This window comes from Pseudoliparis swirei, chromosome 18, assembly GCF_029220125.1.
Source record: "Pseudoliparis swirei isolate HS2019 ecotype Mariana Trench chromosome 18, NWPU_hadal_v1, whole genome shotgun sequence".
NCBI lineage: Eukaryota > Metazoa > Chordata > Actinopteri > Perciformes > Liparidae > Pseudoliparis > Pseudoliparis swirei.
Window position 1 is genome coordinate 15,127,840 of NC_079405.1, and position 19,477 is coordinate 15,147,316.

At 42.5% G+C, this 19,477-nt stretch overlaps 1 protein-coding gene across 3 annotated transcripts in view; it reads left to right on the forward strand.

The window, feature by feature from the left end:
* The window catches only part of celsr2 (cadherin, EGF LAG seven-pass G-type receptor 2), a 62,463-nt gene extending 46,141 nt beyond the window's left edge, over window positions 1–16,322 (forward strand). Inside the window, exons 8-34 of one of the 3 annotated variants that reach the window (XM_056437071.1) lie at window positions 15–140; window positions 2,368–2,537; window positions 3,157–3,336; window positions 3,419–3,532; window positions 4,085–4,241; window positions 4,504–4,645; window positions 4,766–4,886; window positions 5,721–5,904; window positions 6,043–6,144; window positions 6,277–6,371; window positions 6,570–6,779; window positions 6,985–7,168; window positions 7,863–8,181; window positions 8,607–8,774; window positions 8,863–8,986; window positions 9,079–9,279; window positions 9,387–9,561; window positions 9,947–10,059; window positions 10,271–10,353; window positions 10,936–11,062; window positions 11,147–11,257; window positions 11,848–11,978; window positions 12,072–12,157; window positions 12,244–12,408; window positions 13,018–13,218; window positions 13,898–14,117; window positions 14,944–16,322. In XM_056437071.1, coding sequence (XP_056293046.1) covers window positions 15–140; window positions 2,368–2,537; window positions 3,157–3,336; window positions 3,419–3,532; window positions 4,085–4,241; window positions 4,504–4,645; window positions 4,766–4,886; window positions 5,721–5,904; window positions 6,043–6,144; window positions 6,277–6,371; window positions 6,570–6,779; window positions 6,985–7,168; window positions 7,863–8,181; window positions 8,607–8,774; window positions 8,863–8,986; window positions 9,079–9,279; window positions 9,387–9,561; window positions 9,947–10,059; window positions 10,271–10,353; window positions 10,936–11,062; window positions 11,147–11,257; window positions 11,848–11,978; window positions 12,072–12,157; window positions 12,244–12,408; window positions 13,018–13,218; window positions 13,898–14,117; window positions 14,944–14,965 — 4,031 coding nt within the window. In that variant the 3' untranslated portion in view covers window positions 14,966–16,322. The remainder of the gene's footprint in view (window positions 1–14; window positions 141–2,367; window positions 2,538–3,156; window positions 3,337–3,418; window positions 3,533–4,084; window positions 4,242–4,503; window positions 4,646–4,765; window positions 4,887–5,720; window positions 5,905–6,042; window positions 6,145–6,276; window positions 6,372–6,569; window positions 6,780–6,984; window positions 7,169–7,862; window positions 8,182–8,606; window positions 8,775–8,862; window positions 8,987–9,078; window positions 9,280–9,386; window positions 9,562–9,946; window positions 10,060–10,270; window positions 10,354–10,935; window positions 11,063–11,146; window positions 11,258–11,847; window positions 11,979–12,071; window positions 12,158–12,243; window positions 12,409–13,017; window positions 13,219–13,897; window positions 14,118–14,943) is intronic. The other 2 variants (XM_056437072.1, XM_056437073.1) reach the window with 2 other exon arrangements.
* Window positions 16,323–19,477: the final 3,155 nt, after the last annotated feature.

A 19,477-nucleotide genomic window follows, 5' to 3' on the forward strand; every position in this document is an offset into this window, starting at 1 on the left:
TTCCGCCCTCCTAGGATGCTCCGCCAAGAGACATTTCTGCAACAATGACCCGTGTCTCAACGGAGGAACCTGTGTGAACCTGTGGGGCTCCTTCAGTTGTGACTGCCCACTCGGATTTGGTGGACAAAACTGTGAAAGAGGTGAGTCACAGTGCTGTTTAGACACATCTGTCATTTTGACCCGAGCCTGTCATCCATCAGGTCAAATGAGCATAAATAAGCAGAGTGCAAACAGTAACAGACTCTTCTATGCAGAACGTGCTGCGTTTGCATTTAAAAGTTGTTGGTGTTTGTTGGATCAGCCAGTTATTTGGGAACATCAGCGTAACTTTGCCTTTTTTTCAGACAGGCACAGTTACACTGCATTCGTTTTAATGCCTGATTTATGGCATAATTACAGTGTAATTTATGAGAATCAAGCTGTTTGAGCTTGACTTTTCTCTTGTTTAAATGATGCTGAACCATCAAAGTCCAACTGCTTTTGGGCTTTTGAAGACAAACGGTGCATTACTTGTGTTCCCCAGTGTCTGTTTCTGTTCCTCTGCAGCTGTTATCCGTGATGATTTACGGTTTGCAGCTATTTGAGACGAAACAGAGGAAGAAGAATGAGCCCTGTAGACGACAACTTGACACCACTTGTTTTTAGCTTGACGTAGAATGAGGAGAAAAAACATTTATGTCAGTGATCATTTTTTTGTCGATCAGATAGAAAAGGAAGTAGAGATGGACCTTCAGATAAGGGCTAGTGTGTCAGAGTGCAGACGTCTGAGGGAAAGACGGGGTTGGGAGAGTGGAAGTGGGACATAATGCAGCGTGATCACATGTTACTGAAGGACCTTGAATGAGCTTTGAGAACTAGAGCGTATTATAATCAACAACAACAACAGCAATCATCAACACCAGAGGGCCCTTTTTAAGATGCGGTTCTTTACATGTGAGTGGGAATGGTGTAACGCTGAAATGATAAATGATGAAGGTAGTGGACGGAGCTTATCAAAGATTTCCAGCTTTTCTTTTGTCTTGCTTGAAAGTGAACTCAACATTTTGAGGGTTATAGACCGTTACATAACAACAAGCTATTTGAATCCGTCACGTTCAGATTTGAGAAATTGTGACGGGGATTTTTCATTATTTTGTGCCATTTGGTAGACACAATTGGTCTTGAACATAATCTCCAACGCACGCGAGTGTATGTGTGTGTGTATATGTGTGTGTATATGTGTGTGTATATGTGTGTGTGTGTTAAATGTACAGCCATAGATACTTTCCAACTTATGTTTGTGTTATTTTGAGTCCATGGGAACCTTGTGACTGAAGTGGCTCTGCAGTTTCTCTCTTTGCATTTCACTCCTGCCTCCAGCCAACAATGACAGCCACAGTGCTTCAGGTGTAATTGCCATCACTAATCGATCATCTGGATCAGGCGCTTTTCCTTCACTTTGTACACAGACAGCGTAATGAGAGGGAAACCCTTTCACTGAAGGCACAGCGTCCTTTCCTGTCACTTTGTTTTCAAGTTTGAAAGAGCCGTGAAGCGTCTCAGAGCCGATGCGTGAGCGCGCCAACCCCATGACGTCCTTCTGATTTCCAAACTACACAAACAAAACTATATTTTAAATGATTTGATTTTCAAATGTAACTGCTACACTAATATACTTAGAGTCATTGGGGTTATTAAAGATCCCCTTTAGACACAACAAAAAGTTAAATTCCCTCATTAAAAAGTCTGAAAATAACATTAATATTTATTTTTATAACTTTATCTGCCACATTGAAAAATACACAATCTTTTTCAGTGCTGGAATGTGCTTGGAGGTTTACATATGTGGATCATGATTGTCCTTTAGAGTAGCTGTGAAGAGCTTTCATAAATACTGATATCTGTCTTAAACTCATATTGTAGATGAGCACAGAGAAACTTTCCCCGTCTCCAGATGAATGTGAACACCTGCTCGTGTCAAACTGTGTGCTTCCATCATTCTGCACAGTGAAGCTCAAGCTTCACATTCAACAAGCGAACAAGAAGAAAGTCACGTTCAACTGGAAAGGGACTTAAATCAAAGTTATTTAACATTTTTATCTCAATGTCCTTATATCTCATTCCTCTGAATTACAAGCACAGATGTTTTCTTGTGAAGCCAACGATCTTCCTGGGAACACCTGTTGATTTCCGACGACCACAAGAAGCTGACAGATTGCCGAAGTAAAATATCTGATAAACAGAGAGAGTTTTTTATCTGTGATAACTTGGAAGTGATCAGAGAACATGCTGGACTTGCTGGTTTGACAGTGATGACTCCTGCGAAACTTTCTCTCCTCATTTATCTTCATCGCTTCGTCCAATTTCCTGCTCTCTCCTTGTCTCTAGTGATGGCCAACCCGCAGCGTTTCCTTGGTAACAGTCTGTTGCAGTGGAACAACATGGCGGCGGCCTCGTCCTCTGTCCCCTGGCATGTGGAGCTCATGTTCCGCACACGTCAGGCCGGCGCGACACTGCTTCACATCTCCGCCGGCCAGCAGCACAACCTCACACTGCAGGTGAGACAGCATGTAGTTTCTCCTCTTCTCACTGCACACTGACACACCTCAACATCAAAGGGTTAGTTAGAAGCTTTAACTAGAATACAAGTTTTAAGAAGAAGAATTTCTAAATTATTTCCTCTTAATGGTCACTTAATGTGATCAGTAAAGAGCGATAACTTTAGTTCTTCAACACCGAGTGGAAACGATAGTTCCTCTATGTTCTGGGTGTGATGTGAGGCGTGAGCATTCAGGCGGTCCTCGCCTTCAGATCAAACATGCGAGGATTGAGGCTCCACCTGTTGGCCATCGAACTCGCAGCAAGTCACTGAATATCAGAGGATGTTGAGACAAAAATCCAGATGATCCAACTCATTGTAGCATCTGTGTTGGGCTACGGATGAGCTTTTCTAGACTGATGCCTCTTTGATGTTGAATAACTGTACAATAATCTATTTCTAGCAATTCAAGGTTTTTACTCTGACAGTCGGAGCTCTCTGTTTCTGTTCGTCATGTCATGTGATGCATTGCTGATTTTCGGTGGTCTTTTTTTTCTTCTCCTCTTTTCTTGAACATCGGTTCGATATCCCTCCTGCTGTTTCCTTCCTTCTCCCGGCTCTCTCCCTGTCTTTTGTAGCTGCGCGGGGGAAGTGTGTTGATGGGGCTGCACAGAGGGGAAGACTCAACTCTCTCTCGCGTGGAGGAGGTGCTGGTGAATGATGGAGGCTGGCATCATTTGCAGCTGGATATCAGCAGTCAGGGGGGAGCAGGGGACCACCACAAAGCAGTGCTGTCTTTAGACCAGGGGCTCTACCTGGTGAGTGTGTGTGTCCTCGCTGTTGTAAGTCACTATGAATGAACTGTACAGCAGCTATGAAGTCCGTCATGCACCTTTTCAGGCCAGTATGGAGGTGGATGGGCAGCTTCGAGACTCCAAGCTGAAGACCGTGAGCGTTGGGGGTTTGGAAAGGCCTGATGGGAAAATCCAGCACGGCTTCCGTGGCTGTATACAGGTCCGTCCCCTCAGCAGAGCCCGCTTATATCAGCATGTGTGCACATGTCTAAATGCAGGTATCAAAAGTGATTGCACGTGTTGGTGTGGTGTGTTTGCAGATAGAAAAAGGCATTTAGATTTGAATTGAATTGAAGATATACATTTAGATTAGTAGATCATATATAAATGTTGTTTAAATGACTATATTTGTCATTAAAAAATCTGTTTAAACCTAATTTAAATCACTTTTCTGGCAGATTTGAGCTAACTTAATCCCTTCTTTACCTGCCCTCTGAAATGAACTCATGCTAAATCAGCAGCATTTAAAAAAAGGTTTTAACTTCTTGAGCATATGATGGAGTGCAGACAGACTTCTACTAATACTATATCACACACACTGTATACAGACGGGCACCTCGTAGTGCTCCGACACACCCCTAACAGCAACCTCTGTGTTTCCAGCACATTCCTTTCTCTTACTTACTAATCATCCAAGAGTTTCCCGCAAACTCATAACCACATTGTGTTGCCGTGGATACGTACACATGCTTGTTTGTTTGTTTGCCTGCAGGGTCTGCGTGTGGGCGGGGCTCTGAGTCTGTCTCAGGCGAGGAAGGTGAACGTGGAGCCGGGCTGCAGCGTGCCCGACCCGTGCAGCTCCAGCCCTTGTCCTGTCAGCAGCTACTGCAGCGACGACTGGGACAGCTACTCCTGCACCTGCCTCGCTGGTCCGTCTGCTAACCGCGCGCTAACCAATTACCATCATAACATTTTGCAGGGCTACAAGGTTACTTAAAATCATTGTGTCAATATTTATTCAACCTACCTAAAATTATGTTTCTAATGGCTGAATTAATATGCGTAGTGTTCCATGAAACACATGATAAAGCGCCACAAGGACATATTCCTTTCTTCTGAACGCTACTTCATACAGTTCACCTTGTTGTGAGAGCACAGCAGCTTATTTTTCTTTTCACCTTTGTTTCACAGGCTACTACGGCACCAACTGCACTGATGTGTGCTCGTTGAACCCCTGCGAGCACGAGTCGAGATGCTCCAGGAAGCCGAGCTCCTCTCGCGGTTACACGTGTGACTGTCCCAGCAACTACTTCGGCCAATACTGCGAGAAAAAGTAAATGTTTTCCACATATATGTAAAACTGTGAATGTTTTGTATGTGTTGATCGTGGCTCTTCCTGGTTGGTATTGTTGTATTGCTTTGCAGGTAAATTGATCGTGTGTTATGTCTACAGGACCGATTTGCCGTGTCCCCGAGGCTGGTGGGGGCACAAGACCTGCGGCCCCTGTAACTGTCACACCGACAAGGGCTTCAACTCCGACTGCAACAAGACGAGCGGAGAGTGTCGGTGCAAGGTCAGCGTGTGGCGACCCGCAGCTTTCATTCATCACTTTAATTCAATATCATTTTGACAATCAAAGGCAATTTGATTCTTGGCAAGTAAAAACAGGCATATACACACAGAGAGGAAAAAGGAGTACTATGTTGGGCTGAACAAACTAATGTCAAGTAAAAGTCATAACAAATTTAATTAAATATATGAATAAAGAAATAGTTGTAAAGCTTTAGAGCTCCTTTCCATTCAACGTGCTAACAACTGTGGTAATTATTGTGTGTTTCCAGTACACAAGATATCAGATTTCATCAAATGTTATAATTAAGTTTTCTCCATTTATTCACATTGTTCATTAGCAGGATCCTTTCTTCACCATTTTCTTTTTCTTTCTTTTTTAATTTCTTTGTATTCATAAAAAGTTTATTTTGTCCAATTTAGATAAAGTGAATCTACTGATATAAGATAAACACTTTGGTATCACAATCAGACTGAGCTATCAACATGTATTTTTAGGTTATTAACATAAGCATAACTTCTATTGTTGTACAAGCAATCTCCTGGCATTCATAATAGATATGAACTCATTGACATAATAGTGAAGGGTATAAATATGTTGTGGAACTTTTACTTTTTTGGCAGAAAGTCAATGTAGTCACTCTCCACGACACGTGTTCAGAGCCCGTCTAGGAAAACATAGGCAGAGGACATCATTAAGAAAGTTGTCCAGATGTTTTTGAACAAGCAGCTGCAGCAGTTTGAAAAATGTGGTGTTGGGTTTTAATGAAGGAGGCTGTTATTGTAAATCATAATTTATTTTCAGTCGTTAATCAGCAACTTTAAATCCCATTTCCAGGACAACCACTACCGCCCTGAAGACAGTGACACTTGCCTGCTGTGCGACTGCTACCCAGTCGGCTCTTTTTCCAGAGCGTGTGACCGAGAGAGCGGCCAGTGTCAGTGTAAACCCGGCGTCATCGGACGCCAGTGTGACCGCTGTGACAACCCCTTCGCTGAGGTTTCTCCTAACGGCTGTGAAGGTCAGAATATATCAGATTTCTGTTAATTTACTACAATGCTTCATTTATAATCCCTGCTTCATTCTAGCTTTAAAAATATTCAATCTTTTTCCATTTTTATCCTCCTCATCGCTCTCCTTCTTGCTCCACCCCACTCAGTAATCTATGACAGCTGCCCTCAGGCCATCGAGGCTGGGATCTGGTGGCCCAGGACTAAGTTTGGTCTCCCTGCAGCAGTTCACTGTCCCAAGGGAACTCTCGGTATGGTGTTTTTTAGGCAGCTCATCAAATTATCATATAATAATGGCGATATATGAAACTTGCCTCAAGCCCTCTCTCAAATGCAGTCTATTCCTCAACTCTCATGTGATAACTTTCTGTCCCTCTTCTCAGGCACAGCGATCCGCCACTGTGATGAGCACAAGGGCTGGCTGCCTCCCGATCTCTTCAACTGCACCTCTGTTACCTTCAGCCAGCTGAAAGCCCTGGTGTGTAGCTCCACCCAGTATAGCATATAAATAACATCCTCATTTGTAAGGAGGTGGAGGCAGAAGATGATTACAAGAACAAGAAGGGCTTTAACATTTTTGAACAGTCATCTTTTTTTTTTCAATGTTTGGTTAAAAATATAATTGCCTCGTTAAGCATCGATAGGTTCCTGAATGGTTATCCTTTCCTTCCTCCAGTCTGAAAAGTTTTCCCGTAACATATCGCTCCTGGACTCTGGACACGTTCAGCAGATGGCCGCCATGTTGGCCAACGCCACCTCGCACACAGAGAAGTACTACGGCAACGATGTGAAGGTGGCTTATCGGCTCACACAGAGTCTGCTGCAGTACGAGATCAACCAGCAGGGCTTCAACCTCACGGCGACTCAGGACGTCCACTTCACCGAGGTGAACGACCATATCGCGGATATCTCCCTGTAATCTTCATAACGCAGCAGGAAACTAAATGAACAAAAGATTGTTGCAGTTTTAGCAGGAAAGTAAATTGGTTTGTTAACAGCAAGCCAGACTTCACCGCCTTTCATGCTGTATCCACAGGGAACACATCACACTTCATTTCACTCTCCACTAACCTCTCGCTGTTTTCCGACAGAATCTGGTCCGTGTGGGCAGCGCCATCCTGTCTCCAGAGACACGGACACACTGGGAGCTGATCCAGCACTCGGAGGGTGGCACCGCGGCGCTACTGCGCCACTACGAGGAATACGCAAACACGCTGGCACAGAACATGAGGAAGACCTACCTCAGCCCCTTCACCATCGTCACACCGCACATAGGTGAGCGCTTTACCTGGGAGCCCCGGCTGAGACCTGAGGACGGCACTCGAAGGCTGTGGAGCTTCTCTACTGGGGATCCATATTCAAACATGTTTTTAAAGCACTATGTGCATATCCATGTTCCCTTGATAATTGTCAGAGATTCAAAAGGGAAATGTCTGGTATTAATGTGAACCATTCAGCAAATCAGGCTTTGTTTCACTCATCCAACATCCATGAATTGTGTCGGGGGCTGCAACTAATTATTCTAATTATTATTTTCATTCCAATTATTTCTCAATTAATTAAACCTTGGGTCTATTAAGTGTCAGAAAATTGAGATAGAGTAATATCTTTAAATGTTTAATTTTGTGTGACTGACACTCCAGTTTATTATGAGAATAGACGAAGGAGAGAAATACATCTTTACATGTCAGAACTGTATGTTTGACTTTAGTCATTGTCAAAATGGGTCCATTGTCTCATCAATGAATTGCCTAATCAATTCATCTCTGAAAGTGTTTTACAAACGTGAACAACATTTATCAAGAAAAGGTAAAAGTCCTCATATCATCGCTGAAATGATATGGTCATTTTTTTAAAGCTGAATCTCGTACTTTGGACTCAACATAAACGATTTGAGGGCTCCAAGTCTCCGGTTGAACGAGGCCGTTTTCAGCAGCAGAGCTCTCTGCATGTGGGTTTTTCTCGGTAGTCATCTCTGTGGATCGTCTGAAAAAGATGAATTTTGCTGGTGCCAAACTCCCGCGGTACCAGTTCCTGAGGGGTCCTCGTCCTGCAGACCTTGAGACGGCCGTTACGCTGCCCGATACTGTCTTCCAACTACCAGTGGACACCAAGGGCCACAGACACCTGGATGTCTTCCCAGAGTCCTCCCTGAAGAACCGCTCTGCAAACAGGAAGAGACGCCACCCTGATGACGGCCAGCCGGACGCCATCGCCAGCGTGATCATCTTCCACAGCCTGGCTTCGCTGTTACCAGAGAGCTATGATCCTGACAAGAGAAGTCTGCGGTAAGAACGATTAATGAAGCACTGACTTGAAAACCTGGCTGAAAGCTTTTTACGAGAACTTGTCCTCAATTCACGTCTTTGACTCAAAAACAAAATGTTATCCAAAATAACATCTAATTTCTTATAATAGTATTGTAGTTTACCATCGCGAGCCACACTGTTGATTTTGTCAACATTAATATGGGCACTGTAGTTTATTTGCAGTCCCAAATGCACATTCCTGCTGCTGTAAATTGCCGATCAAAAATGTATTAATCCACTGCTTGAAATAGTCCTTATTTATCTTGCTTGAGTAAAACTTATAACTTCAATGTCAAAGTGTTTAATTAAAACACTTTGTAGTTTTGACAATTTTTTAAAGATTCAAGTCTTCGGAAGTACCGATTCATGCCTTTAATCGTGTATATTTCTTTCATTGTCTTCAGGGTACCAAAACGTCCGGTCATCAACACCCCGGTGGTCAGTATCACCGTCCACGACAACGACAAGCTGCTGCAGCACGCGCTGGACAAACCCATCACTGTGCAGTTCCGCCTGGTCGCCACCGAGGAGCGCTCTAAGCCCATCTGTGTGTTCTGGGACCACCACATACTGTGAGTCCAACAACACACTCGGAGTTAGTGATGGAGGCTGTGTTGTGGTATTCTCATATTCTCCTCTGGTCTTTGTGTTTCGTGTCAGGGCCGGGAATGGCGGCTGGTCAGCGAAGGGCTGTGAGGTGGTTTTCAGAAACAGCACCCACATCAACTGTCAGTGTTATCACATGACCAGCTTTGCTGTCCTCATGGACATCTCCAGGAGAGAGGTGAGTGATGCATACACATCCAACTTCAATAAAACCACAAAATGTCATTATTCGGTTCATTCAAACATCTTTCATTCAAACGTCTGCGTCAGAACGGAGAGATTCTGCCAATCAAAATCCTGACGTGGAGTACAGTGGGAGTGACGATGGGCTTCCTCCTCCTCACCACGATCTTCCTCCTCTGTCTGAGAGTCATGCAGTGCAACAAGACAAGTATAATCAACAATGGAGGCGTTGCTCTCTTCCTCTCCGAGCTCATCTTCATCCTGGGCATCAACCAGGCAGACAACCCGGTAATCAATTCCGTTTCCCATCTATTTGACTTCATTTATAATATTTCCTTTCATCTCTTCATGTTTGAATCATCCCTCTCTGTTCCTCCCTATTTTTACCTGTGCAGTTTGTGTGCACGATCATCGCCATCCTGCTGCACTTCTTCTACCTCTGCACTTTCTCCTGGCTCTTCCTGGAGGGTCTGCACGTCTACCGCATGATCAGCGAAGTGCGAGACATCAACTATGGGCCCATGAGATTCTACTACCTGATTGGCTGGGGAGTGCCGGCCTTCATCACAGGTCTGAACCCTCGTGGTAGTGTCACAAAAATGTACCTGCTGTACAGGAGAGACGCCTGGAAAGTTTCCTCTCCAATTGTGTGTCTTCTCCAGCAGCCGAAACTTGATTCTCAGTGATTTTCCTTTTCTGATGAAAGATCATTGTGAAATACTCTTGCAGTCTTATTGAGGCTTGTAGAGTGATATGGGGGACACTTTTCTGATGTCAAAATGACATTCCAGTCAAATGTTCTCTTGTCAGCCTTGCCTAATTACTGACTACTTCAGATGGATAACTCGGGACAGAGGAATGTTTCCACACTCACAAAAAATACTGACACGACTGTAAATGTGCCTCAGCAGCTGTTGGCTGATGCAACCGTCTGTCTCTCTGGGTCTGTCTGCAGGTCTGGCGGTGGGACTGGACCCTGAAGGCTACGGGAACCCAGACTTCTGTTGGCTGTCTATGTACGACACTCTCATCTGGAGCTTTGCTGGACCCATCGCTCTGGTGGTGTCGGTGAGTCATGGAAAAGGGACGTTTAGAAACACGCTCCATCGTGCTCACCCATGATGATTTCATCAGAGCGAGGCTAGAGATGTTATTTAAGAAAACACAGCCCTCACTGTTCACAGTTTAGAAACTATTCCAGACAGATTCCTTTGATGTTTACTCTCACCACCTCCTGGCACATTGTAAGTTGTGATGCAGTCTAATATTGTGTCCTCAGATGAACGTTTTCCTGTTCATCCTGTCGTCCAGAGCCTCCTGCACACTGAGACACCACATCATCGAGAAGAAAGAGCCTCGTGTGTGAGTGTCCCACCGTTCTCATCACATATTAACACCGTTGACATGCTCAAAGTCATTTTGCCTGTCTAGAGGAGGGACAGAAAGAGCCTGACATGTTCAACCTTTTTTAATCAAAACCAGTAAAACTGACCAAAAACCAATTGAAGAATGTTAATAATGACATCAAATAAAACCGTTCCTTCAATCATAGCTCAATAATCTGTCCCTGTTGGACTGACTGTCAACATTACAGAGAAGCTAACATTGATAAACAAGATTAGTCAATTAAGTGAAAAAGAATCATACATTATCAAATAATTGTTTCATGGTTTCATTTTTTTTTTTACATTTCACTGACCAAACAATTGATCTAATATGAAAATAATGTTCCCATAATGTATTGCACAATGAACAGTTTTCAGTTGTAGATATAATTTGCACGGCGGTCGTTATCTTTGTGCTTCTACGTTTCAGAGCCTTTCACAGCGAGCTCATGTTTCACCACAGCTCGTCCCACACAATGTGCTGCTCTGTTTCTCTGAGTCTGAACTCAATGAATGGCATCTTCCCTGCACCTCACTACCTTCTCATGTGATTCTGCAGCTCTGGCCTGAAGACCTCAGGTTGCGTTCTCCTCCTGGTTTCAGTCACATGTTTCTTCGCGCTCCTCTCCGTCAACAGCGACATGATCATCTTCCACTACCTGTTCGCTGGGTTCAACTGTGTTCAGGTGAGCCATCCATTTCTCCCTGAAACACTTTGAATGGTTGATTTCTGTATGTTTTCCTTACCCTCTTCTGTCGCCCAATCACAGGGTCCATTTGTTTTCTTCTTCCGCATTGTCTTCAATAAGGAAGCAAGGAACGCCATGAAATACTGCTGCAGCCGCAAGCGCCCGGATCATATGATCAAATCCAAGGCCTCCGTGAGTCCCTCGTCACAGACGCTGAGAAACTACTCTTTACAGTCAAATGCTCTCTAAAATGTAGAGCACAAGAGTTAGTTCCATCTGTCGGTTAATATTTACATCTTATAATTCTGCATCTGTTCCCAAAAAGAGGAAACAATTAAGTATATGAATGTGTTGAGATATTCTTTCCACTTTAAATGATAAGGCTGGTGATTTTCTATATTATTCATATTGACAACAAAACCCAAAACCCAAAATGTATTGGTTCCACTAACAAGTCCTTCCTGTGTCTCTAACGCCTTTAATATCTTATTCCTCTGTGTTAAAGAGCTCCATTGTTGTCCAGAAACTATTTTTAAAAAGTACAACCATGAGCCACTCTGTTGCTATGGGTGACTCACTATAATGTCACCACACTAATAAATCACTTTATTTATCGGTTTAAATAATTCAATTTGCCCTTTTACTCTGTTTGAGTAAAACATTTTTAACAAAACAACCGCGTATGTGTCTATGAGCGGCTCAACTGTACGAGGTCACACAAACCACTCCCTGTTCATTTGATATAATTTCTTTCGACCTACTTTTTGTCGCTGTAATTTCAGGGCTACAAATGCAACACAAACTACATGGACGGCAGATTGTACCACCTTCCTTTTGGAGACTCCAGTGTGTCCCTGAACGGCACCATGCAGAGCGGAAAGAGCCAGCAGAGCTATGTGCCGTTTGTGCTCAGGTAATTAAATGTGAAGCGAAGATAAAGATTCATGTGCTGTACGATTTCGACAGTGACAGGAGCAGCTGTAACGGACTTCTTGTGTCTTTTCAGGGACGATGGGTTGAGTAGCAGTCAGGCACACATCGCTCTGAACGACCATGCGTCCCTCTTCCATGAAACGAAAGAGCAACTGGATGGTATTACTCTCAATCAGTATCTCGTATTCAGTTGAACGGCAATGATCTGAAGCCTGTGTAAACCTCTCCCCTCTGCGTGTGTGCAGACCATGACAGCGACTCGGACAGCGACCTGTCGCTGGAGGATGACCAGAGCGGCTCCTACGCCTCCACACACTCATCTGACAGCGAGGACGAGGAGGGTCCACTCCCCCCAGAGGATTGCTGGGAAAGCATGACGTCTAATGTGACCAAGAGACCACAACCCCACGGTACGGCTCTGAACCCAGACCCACTTTGTGCCGCTTACCAAATGTATTTCTTAAATCATCAAAGACTCTTCAAACCATCTGGATGAAACTCGGTTGCACAACAACAGGCATCCTCGATCACTTTGTGAAACACACTTTTTAAAGTGTTTCCTAGTTATATTGATAAATATCAATGTTTCTTTCCAATATCATATATTTTTAATACAAAATCATATAGTCTATAATTGTGCCTGTGTTCTGGCTACCTGGTAATGGAATAATGTAGGAACTTTTTTATTGTAAAACAGATGGAATATTGAAGGTTATAAAAATAGTTTGAGAGCAGCAGCATGCTCAGCACTGTGACCAGAATGTAATGCTAAAACAAACAACCACTAATTTAGGCCAATGACACTTAACCTATGTCGACCATGAATGCACATTCGTGAAACAGGAATAATAATTGTATCGCCACTTATGTTCATTAACACTCTCGTGGAGTGTAAACTCATCCCAACTATCTCGTTAGGTTCATACAATTTATAAAACTATTTGGATTTAAGATGTTAATATCACTGAGTTACATGTTTTTTTCCCATATTCCATGAATTCTTTGTTTCTGTTTCCCAGACAACAGTTTGAGTAATATGTTCTGGCCAGGAGATTACACGGCGGCGGTGAGTGACGGCGAGCTCACGTGTGCCGACAGAACGAAGCCGGACACTCCGGCGCAGAGTGTGTGCTGCGACATGCGGACGGACGACCAGACGCAGGAGGCCACGACCGCGCTGCTGCCCGGGCTGCCAAACATCTACACCCACCCCCACAAAGGTAAAGCCCAGTCACAAGAGGTGCAGGGGATTTAGATATTACGTACAACGTAATCTGTTTTTACAAAAAGAAAATGTTAGGACCATGTGATCTAGTCAACTTTCAACATCACGTGTTTTTGTGTTCTTTCATGATAATGACAGAGTATGTCATAGGAAATGTGATTAACAATCATCGTAAAGTTAGTCAGAGAAAAGTTTTGAAAAATGTCACAGTATAGTTAGTAGGTCATAAACAAGTCTTAAAAGTCTTGAGTATAGTTTGTCATTAAAGAGACATAATATAAAATATGTCATATAAAAAGTAATCGTACTAAAGTCAAAAGTAATAGTACGTTCAAAAGGAGTTATCCAAGTATCATATCTCTTCAAATACGACCTACACCAAAGTATCGGTATTAATAAAAACAATGTGATAAAAAAGTCAAAATACAGTTTTCACAAGAAGATCCAGTACTACTATGCTATGCAACTATAGTATAGTATGACATTAAACATTTAATTTAAAAGTCATTATACAGTGTATAGTATGTCATGAAAACCCCAGTAGTAAAACTACAAAAACCTTTTTGACTTTGTCCTATTGTTTAATTTCAGGAATTATTATGAATAAATCACTTTTTTCAGATTTGGTCCCCGTCTAACATCGTGCCACCACATATTACTGTTTTCCTTCTCAGGGATCCTAAAGAAGAAGCAGTTGTCCCCCATTGTAGAGAGAAATGGTCTCAACCGCATCCACAATGAACTTTGTGAAAACACATCCGGCACGACGTCTCCGCAGGGGTCCTCGTCGAGTGACAGTCGGCCCGAAGCTCAAACCAGGCTGCCGGATCAGCTGAATGGACTCGCCGTGAGCATCAAGGCAGGGACGGTGGACGGTGACTCGTCAGGATCAGAGTGAGTATTAACGAAAGCTAACACCTGTATTCCCAGAGGAAGATGAACAGCAATATGAGATACTCATTGAGAAGCAAAAACAAACGTCTTGTTTTCTACCTGTACTCCCATCGTGTGTCGCAGGAGTCATTGTGTGTTTCGGTCTACTGTCTGAGTCAAACCACAATGTGTGATTGTCAGTGATTGTTGTTTTCATTGCGTGTAGTCTGTCTCATTTCCACGTAATAATCTGATATTAAACCAGAGGAAGACAGCCCCCGTAATGCTATTCCCCAAAGTGTGAAGGGGTCCTGGATCATTTTTAACAGAGCTGTGATGTCACTGCTTCAAGACAGTGTAGTTCAGTGCTAAAACAACATGAACGCCTATTTTCAGAAGAAAACCTGTGCGATTGATTACTTAAACTGGTCCATCCAGTCATCTGCATCAGGCATTTCTATTTTATACTGGCTGCTCATGTAGCGCATGGAAACAGATATATGTATCAAAGACAGCAGGTCTTTTAATATAAATATAACTTGTAGGTAACTAATTAACCTTCTTTGCCCCTTCTCTCTTTCCAAAAATCATAGATTTTTATTCTTTAATTTTATCCCATGAAGCTCTGATCCTCATTCAAAACAATCAGGATCACCTCTTCCTTGACACATCTGTCCCCCTCTCACACTGTGTTTGTAAGTGTTTCATCAGGTGTTTATTTTCTTTGTCTTTTGTGTTCTTCCTCATGTTGTGCTGCATTCATTCCTCTCCATCCATCCTGAATCCACCCACCTCCTTCTCCATGTCGTTGTTGTCAACCTCCATGCACCACCCTGATCCCCGACAGCCACTGCAACACCTCCATGTGACCGCGCTGACGAAGGGGTGTGTCTTTGCAGGTCATAGAGCCTCCTTCCTCGACAATGAGTGCAAACCGGGAGCAAAGGACTTCTCCTTAAAAACAAAAAGTGGAAAAAGAAAGAATTCCCCCTGGTCATCATCCTCTGAAGGACTGCTTGTGTGCATGTGCGTGTAAGCGCGCGCGCGTGTGTGTGTATGTGTGTGTGCCAAACCTCAGGAGTCTCTGCACTGGCCCAGGCTCACGCACACCGACAGAACGAGTCTCACTCTCCCTTTAAAGAAATCATTTTGTTTACATACTTGAAGAAATGCACTTTTTTAAATTTACCGCCCTAATTTGTTGGTGGTCAATTCTTTTATTTTATTTTTGGAATTTGTTTTATTTGTTCCAGGATACAGATGTTGTTTTGAAGACCGTGGAACAAGATAGAAGTCATGTTTTTCCGGGGTGGGTCATTTAGTTTTAGACTTGCAAACATTCAGGGAAATCCCTTTTCATGCATTAACTACTTGGTGACGTCTTCCTGGTTTGCCTGCTTTGGCTACTGCTCCAGCTGTTGGTGTTTGTGCCAGTCTGAGTTTGTTTGAGGCGTTCAGGCTCAGGTTACTGAGTTACTTTACACGCCTCAGATGTCCAGGAGGCACAGAGCGGTCCAGTGCAGGCTCTTCATGGATTTCTGAACTTGATATCAAGGAGGAAAGACTGTTAGTGGATGCTCCGTATAAGCTATTTCTCATGAATGAAAGCTGTTGGCTACGGCTGCCGGGACTGACGGCCTTCTCAGCCTCCGAGGGGGCGGAGCTACATGCGCAGACCTAAACATGAATCAAAGGACTTTTGATTCATTTGTTTTTGTAAGTCACACTGAGAGTGCATTTTTTATGTACGTTAAAAGCGCTCTTGTTTTTCATCGTTTTATCTGGAGTGATACACGCATTCATTCGAGTTCAGTGACTAAACAGCTGTATTTTATAGATTAGCTTTTGTTATTTGTAAAATAATGAAAAATTGTGCTGTAATACTATTTGCGCTGTAATCCATTTTTACTGTACAGAGTGGCCTGTAAATGAATCGAGGACAAATCTTTAAATGTAAGTAAATGTGTCAACACTCAGAATCTGTTTTAGTAATCCCTCTTGATCCTCGGGAGGAACTATCTTTTATCTTGGTTACTACTTTCAGTCAAATGATGAGATATTTGTGGAGGTCATATTTCCAACCATATGAATTTAATGTATAGATTTGATGCCATATGAAACAACCCTACCAGGTCAACCATATCAACTCTGGTATCCCATCAGAGAATTGTGTCTTTTACTCTACCACTTCCGGTTTTTACTGATTAAAATGTTTTCTACCATTTCCATCTTGCCTAAAGTTTTTACCAGTGCAAATTCAAGTTAATCCGAGTCAAATTCACTGTGTGATGTGTTTTGTATTACAGCTTTCTGCTGATGTCAAATGTACATCCTACAACTGTTCAGGTGAAATAATCAGATTTGCTATAACAAGGGACGTGGATACATGTTTTCAATTCAGTTTATTTTGTATTGCCCATTATCACAAATTTGCTTCAGAGGGCTTTACAATACAATAAAAATAACACGTGTTCTCTTAAATTAATTTCACTTTTTAGTTGTTTAGCAGCAGATGGTTAAAGCAACGGTTTCGTATAGTGAGAATATATTATAGGTGCATATATTCACATTACTGCTTTACATAGTATATATAGTATGTCCTAAAAGCTGTCATAAAAAGTTGTGTTTTAGTCTGTCATTAAGAAGTACTAGTAGAGTATCTTATGATATGAAAATGTGATAAAGTATTATATATCATACAAACTGTATAAAGGAAGTCCTAATATAGTATGCCATAAAACTTCCCAATAAAGTCAGTGTAGTATGCCATGAAAAAGTTCTAGTACTATGTCATAAAAAGTAATTGCATATAGTATTTCATAAAAAGCCATGAAAAAAGTAATAGTATAGTATCCCAGAAAAAAGCAATACAAGTCATAGTATTGTATGTAATGAAAATGTCATAAAAAAATAGTATGTTGTGAAAATATTGTGAAATAGTATACCATAAAAAATGGCGGAAAAGACAGACATCGTTTATTATGCAATTCAAAGTTGTGGTATAGTATGTCATTAAAAAGTATTTGTATAATATGTCAAGAAAAGATGACAAATCTATAATAAATAAAAAGGCATACAAAAATGCAATAAAAAAGGATATAGAATACTATGCCATGAAAGATGCTATAAAAGTCCTAGTATAGTATATGATTAAACGTCAGAGTATTATATGTTGTGAAAATGTCATGAAAAATAATAATAAAAAGACAGAATAGTATAGTATAGTCCGCGCTATCGAAGACAGACTAGCTATGTTAGCCGCCCCTCCTCCGTAGGTGGCCGGGGGGCTAGTCAGCTGATATAGATGATGTTCCCGGCGGGCACCCGGGTGGGGTGGTGTTTTGCTTAACTGGTAGTAACAGTAGTAGCACAACACAGCCCGCCCACCAACCACTTCACTTTTCGAACCAGTTTTCCTGCTCAGCGACACACCCGCTGAGGAACACAGCCTGGTTATCGGGGCTCGATAGTCAGAAGATAGTCAGGAACGTGAAAAATGTGGCTGTCGGACACCTGTAATTTTCTGGGGAACCCTCTCCCAAATGCAGACAGACGAATTGTGTTATGCGAATGCCGTCTTTCAACAACTGGCTGTGTGTGGTGCCCAGCGAATAATAATGACAACTGGAAGACTGGAAGGGGAAGACTTGATCTGATGAGAGAGACGTTGCATTCATCACGTTTGGACGGAGCGTCTCATTTCTGCGAATATGACCAAGTTGATCACCGGACTTAATCCATGACAACCCAGGGTTCAGATCAGGAACCGGGAGCAGAGTTGTAGTTTAACACCCTTCTCTGCTCTTCCATTCAGCAGTTACCCACCCATGACTCTAGAGTAGAGACTGTGTCTGTCCCACGGCCACTTCAATTAAATAAATCAAAAGTAAGCAGAAGAGTCGTACACAATAACCTTATACAAGTTAACACCATTATTTCAGCAGTGCAACAAAACAGGACTATTAAATGTGGTCTCCTAAATATTCGATCTCTGTCATCTAAAGCTGTGTTACTAAATGATTTAATATCAGATAATCACATTGATTTATGTTGCCTAACTGAAACCTGGCTGAGCCATGAAGAATATGTCTGCCTGAATGAATCGACTCCTCCAAGTCATATTAATACTCACATTCCTCGAGGCACCGGTCGAGGAGGTGGAGTAGCAGCCATCTTTGAATCGAGCCTATTAATTAATCCTCAACCAAAATTACACTACACCTCATTTGAAAGCCTTGTTCTTAGTCTTTCACATCCAACCTGGAAAACACTACAGCCAATTCTATTTGTGATTCTGTACCGCCACCAGGTCCATATTCAGAGTTTATATCTGAATTCTCAGAATTTATATCAAGTTTGGTTCTTAAAACTGATAAAGTTATTATTGTTGGAGATTTTAATATCCATGTGGATGTTGATAATGATTGCCTTAGTGCTGCATTCATCTCCTTGTTGGACTCGATTGGCTTCTGTCAGAGAGTGCAGAAACCCACTCACAGCTTTGGCCACACGCTTGATCTTGTTCTTACTTATGGCGTTGACATTGAGCATTTGAACGTCTTCCCACAGAATCCTCTTCTGTCAGACCACAACCTCATAACTTTTGAATTTATACTACCGGAGTGTACTCCGTTAGTCAAAAGTTTCTACACCAGATGTCTAACTGACAGTGCTGTAGCTAAATTTAAAGAAGCGATTCCTTCTGTATTTGATTCGATACCACGTCTCAATATAACAGAGGACTCCTGGTCTAACTTTAGTCCGTCCCAGATTGATCATCTTGTTGATAGTGCCACAGGCTCTCTGAGAATGACACTGGACTCGATAGCCCCTCTGAAGAAGAAGACAGTGAGGAAGAGGAGGTTTGCTCCCTGGTATAACCCTCAGACCCGCAAACTGAAGCAAACGTCACGAAAGCTTGAACGCATATGGCGTTCAACTAATCTCGAAGAATCCCGCTTAGTTTGGCGAGATAGTCTTAAAACATATAAGAAGGCCCTCCGTAATGCCAGAGCAGCCTATTACTCATCAGTAATAGAAAAAAATAAGAACAACCCCAGGTTTCTCTTCAGCACTGTAGCCAGGCTGACAGAGTCACAGCTCTGTGGAGCCAAGTATTCCTATAAACCTCAGTGGTAATGACTTTATGAACTTCTTTAATGAAAAGATTTTAACTATTAGGGACAAGATTAATATTCTCTTGCCCATAACCAGTGCCAATCTGTCCTCAAGTGGAATGGCCTTGGAAACCGCTGTATGCCCTGGTGTATATTTGGAGGGCTTTTCTCCCATCAACCGTGACCAATTATCTTCAACGGTTTCTACTTGAACACGTCTACCTGTCTCTTGGACCCCATCCCGACGAGGCTGCTTAAAGACGT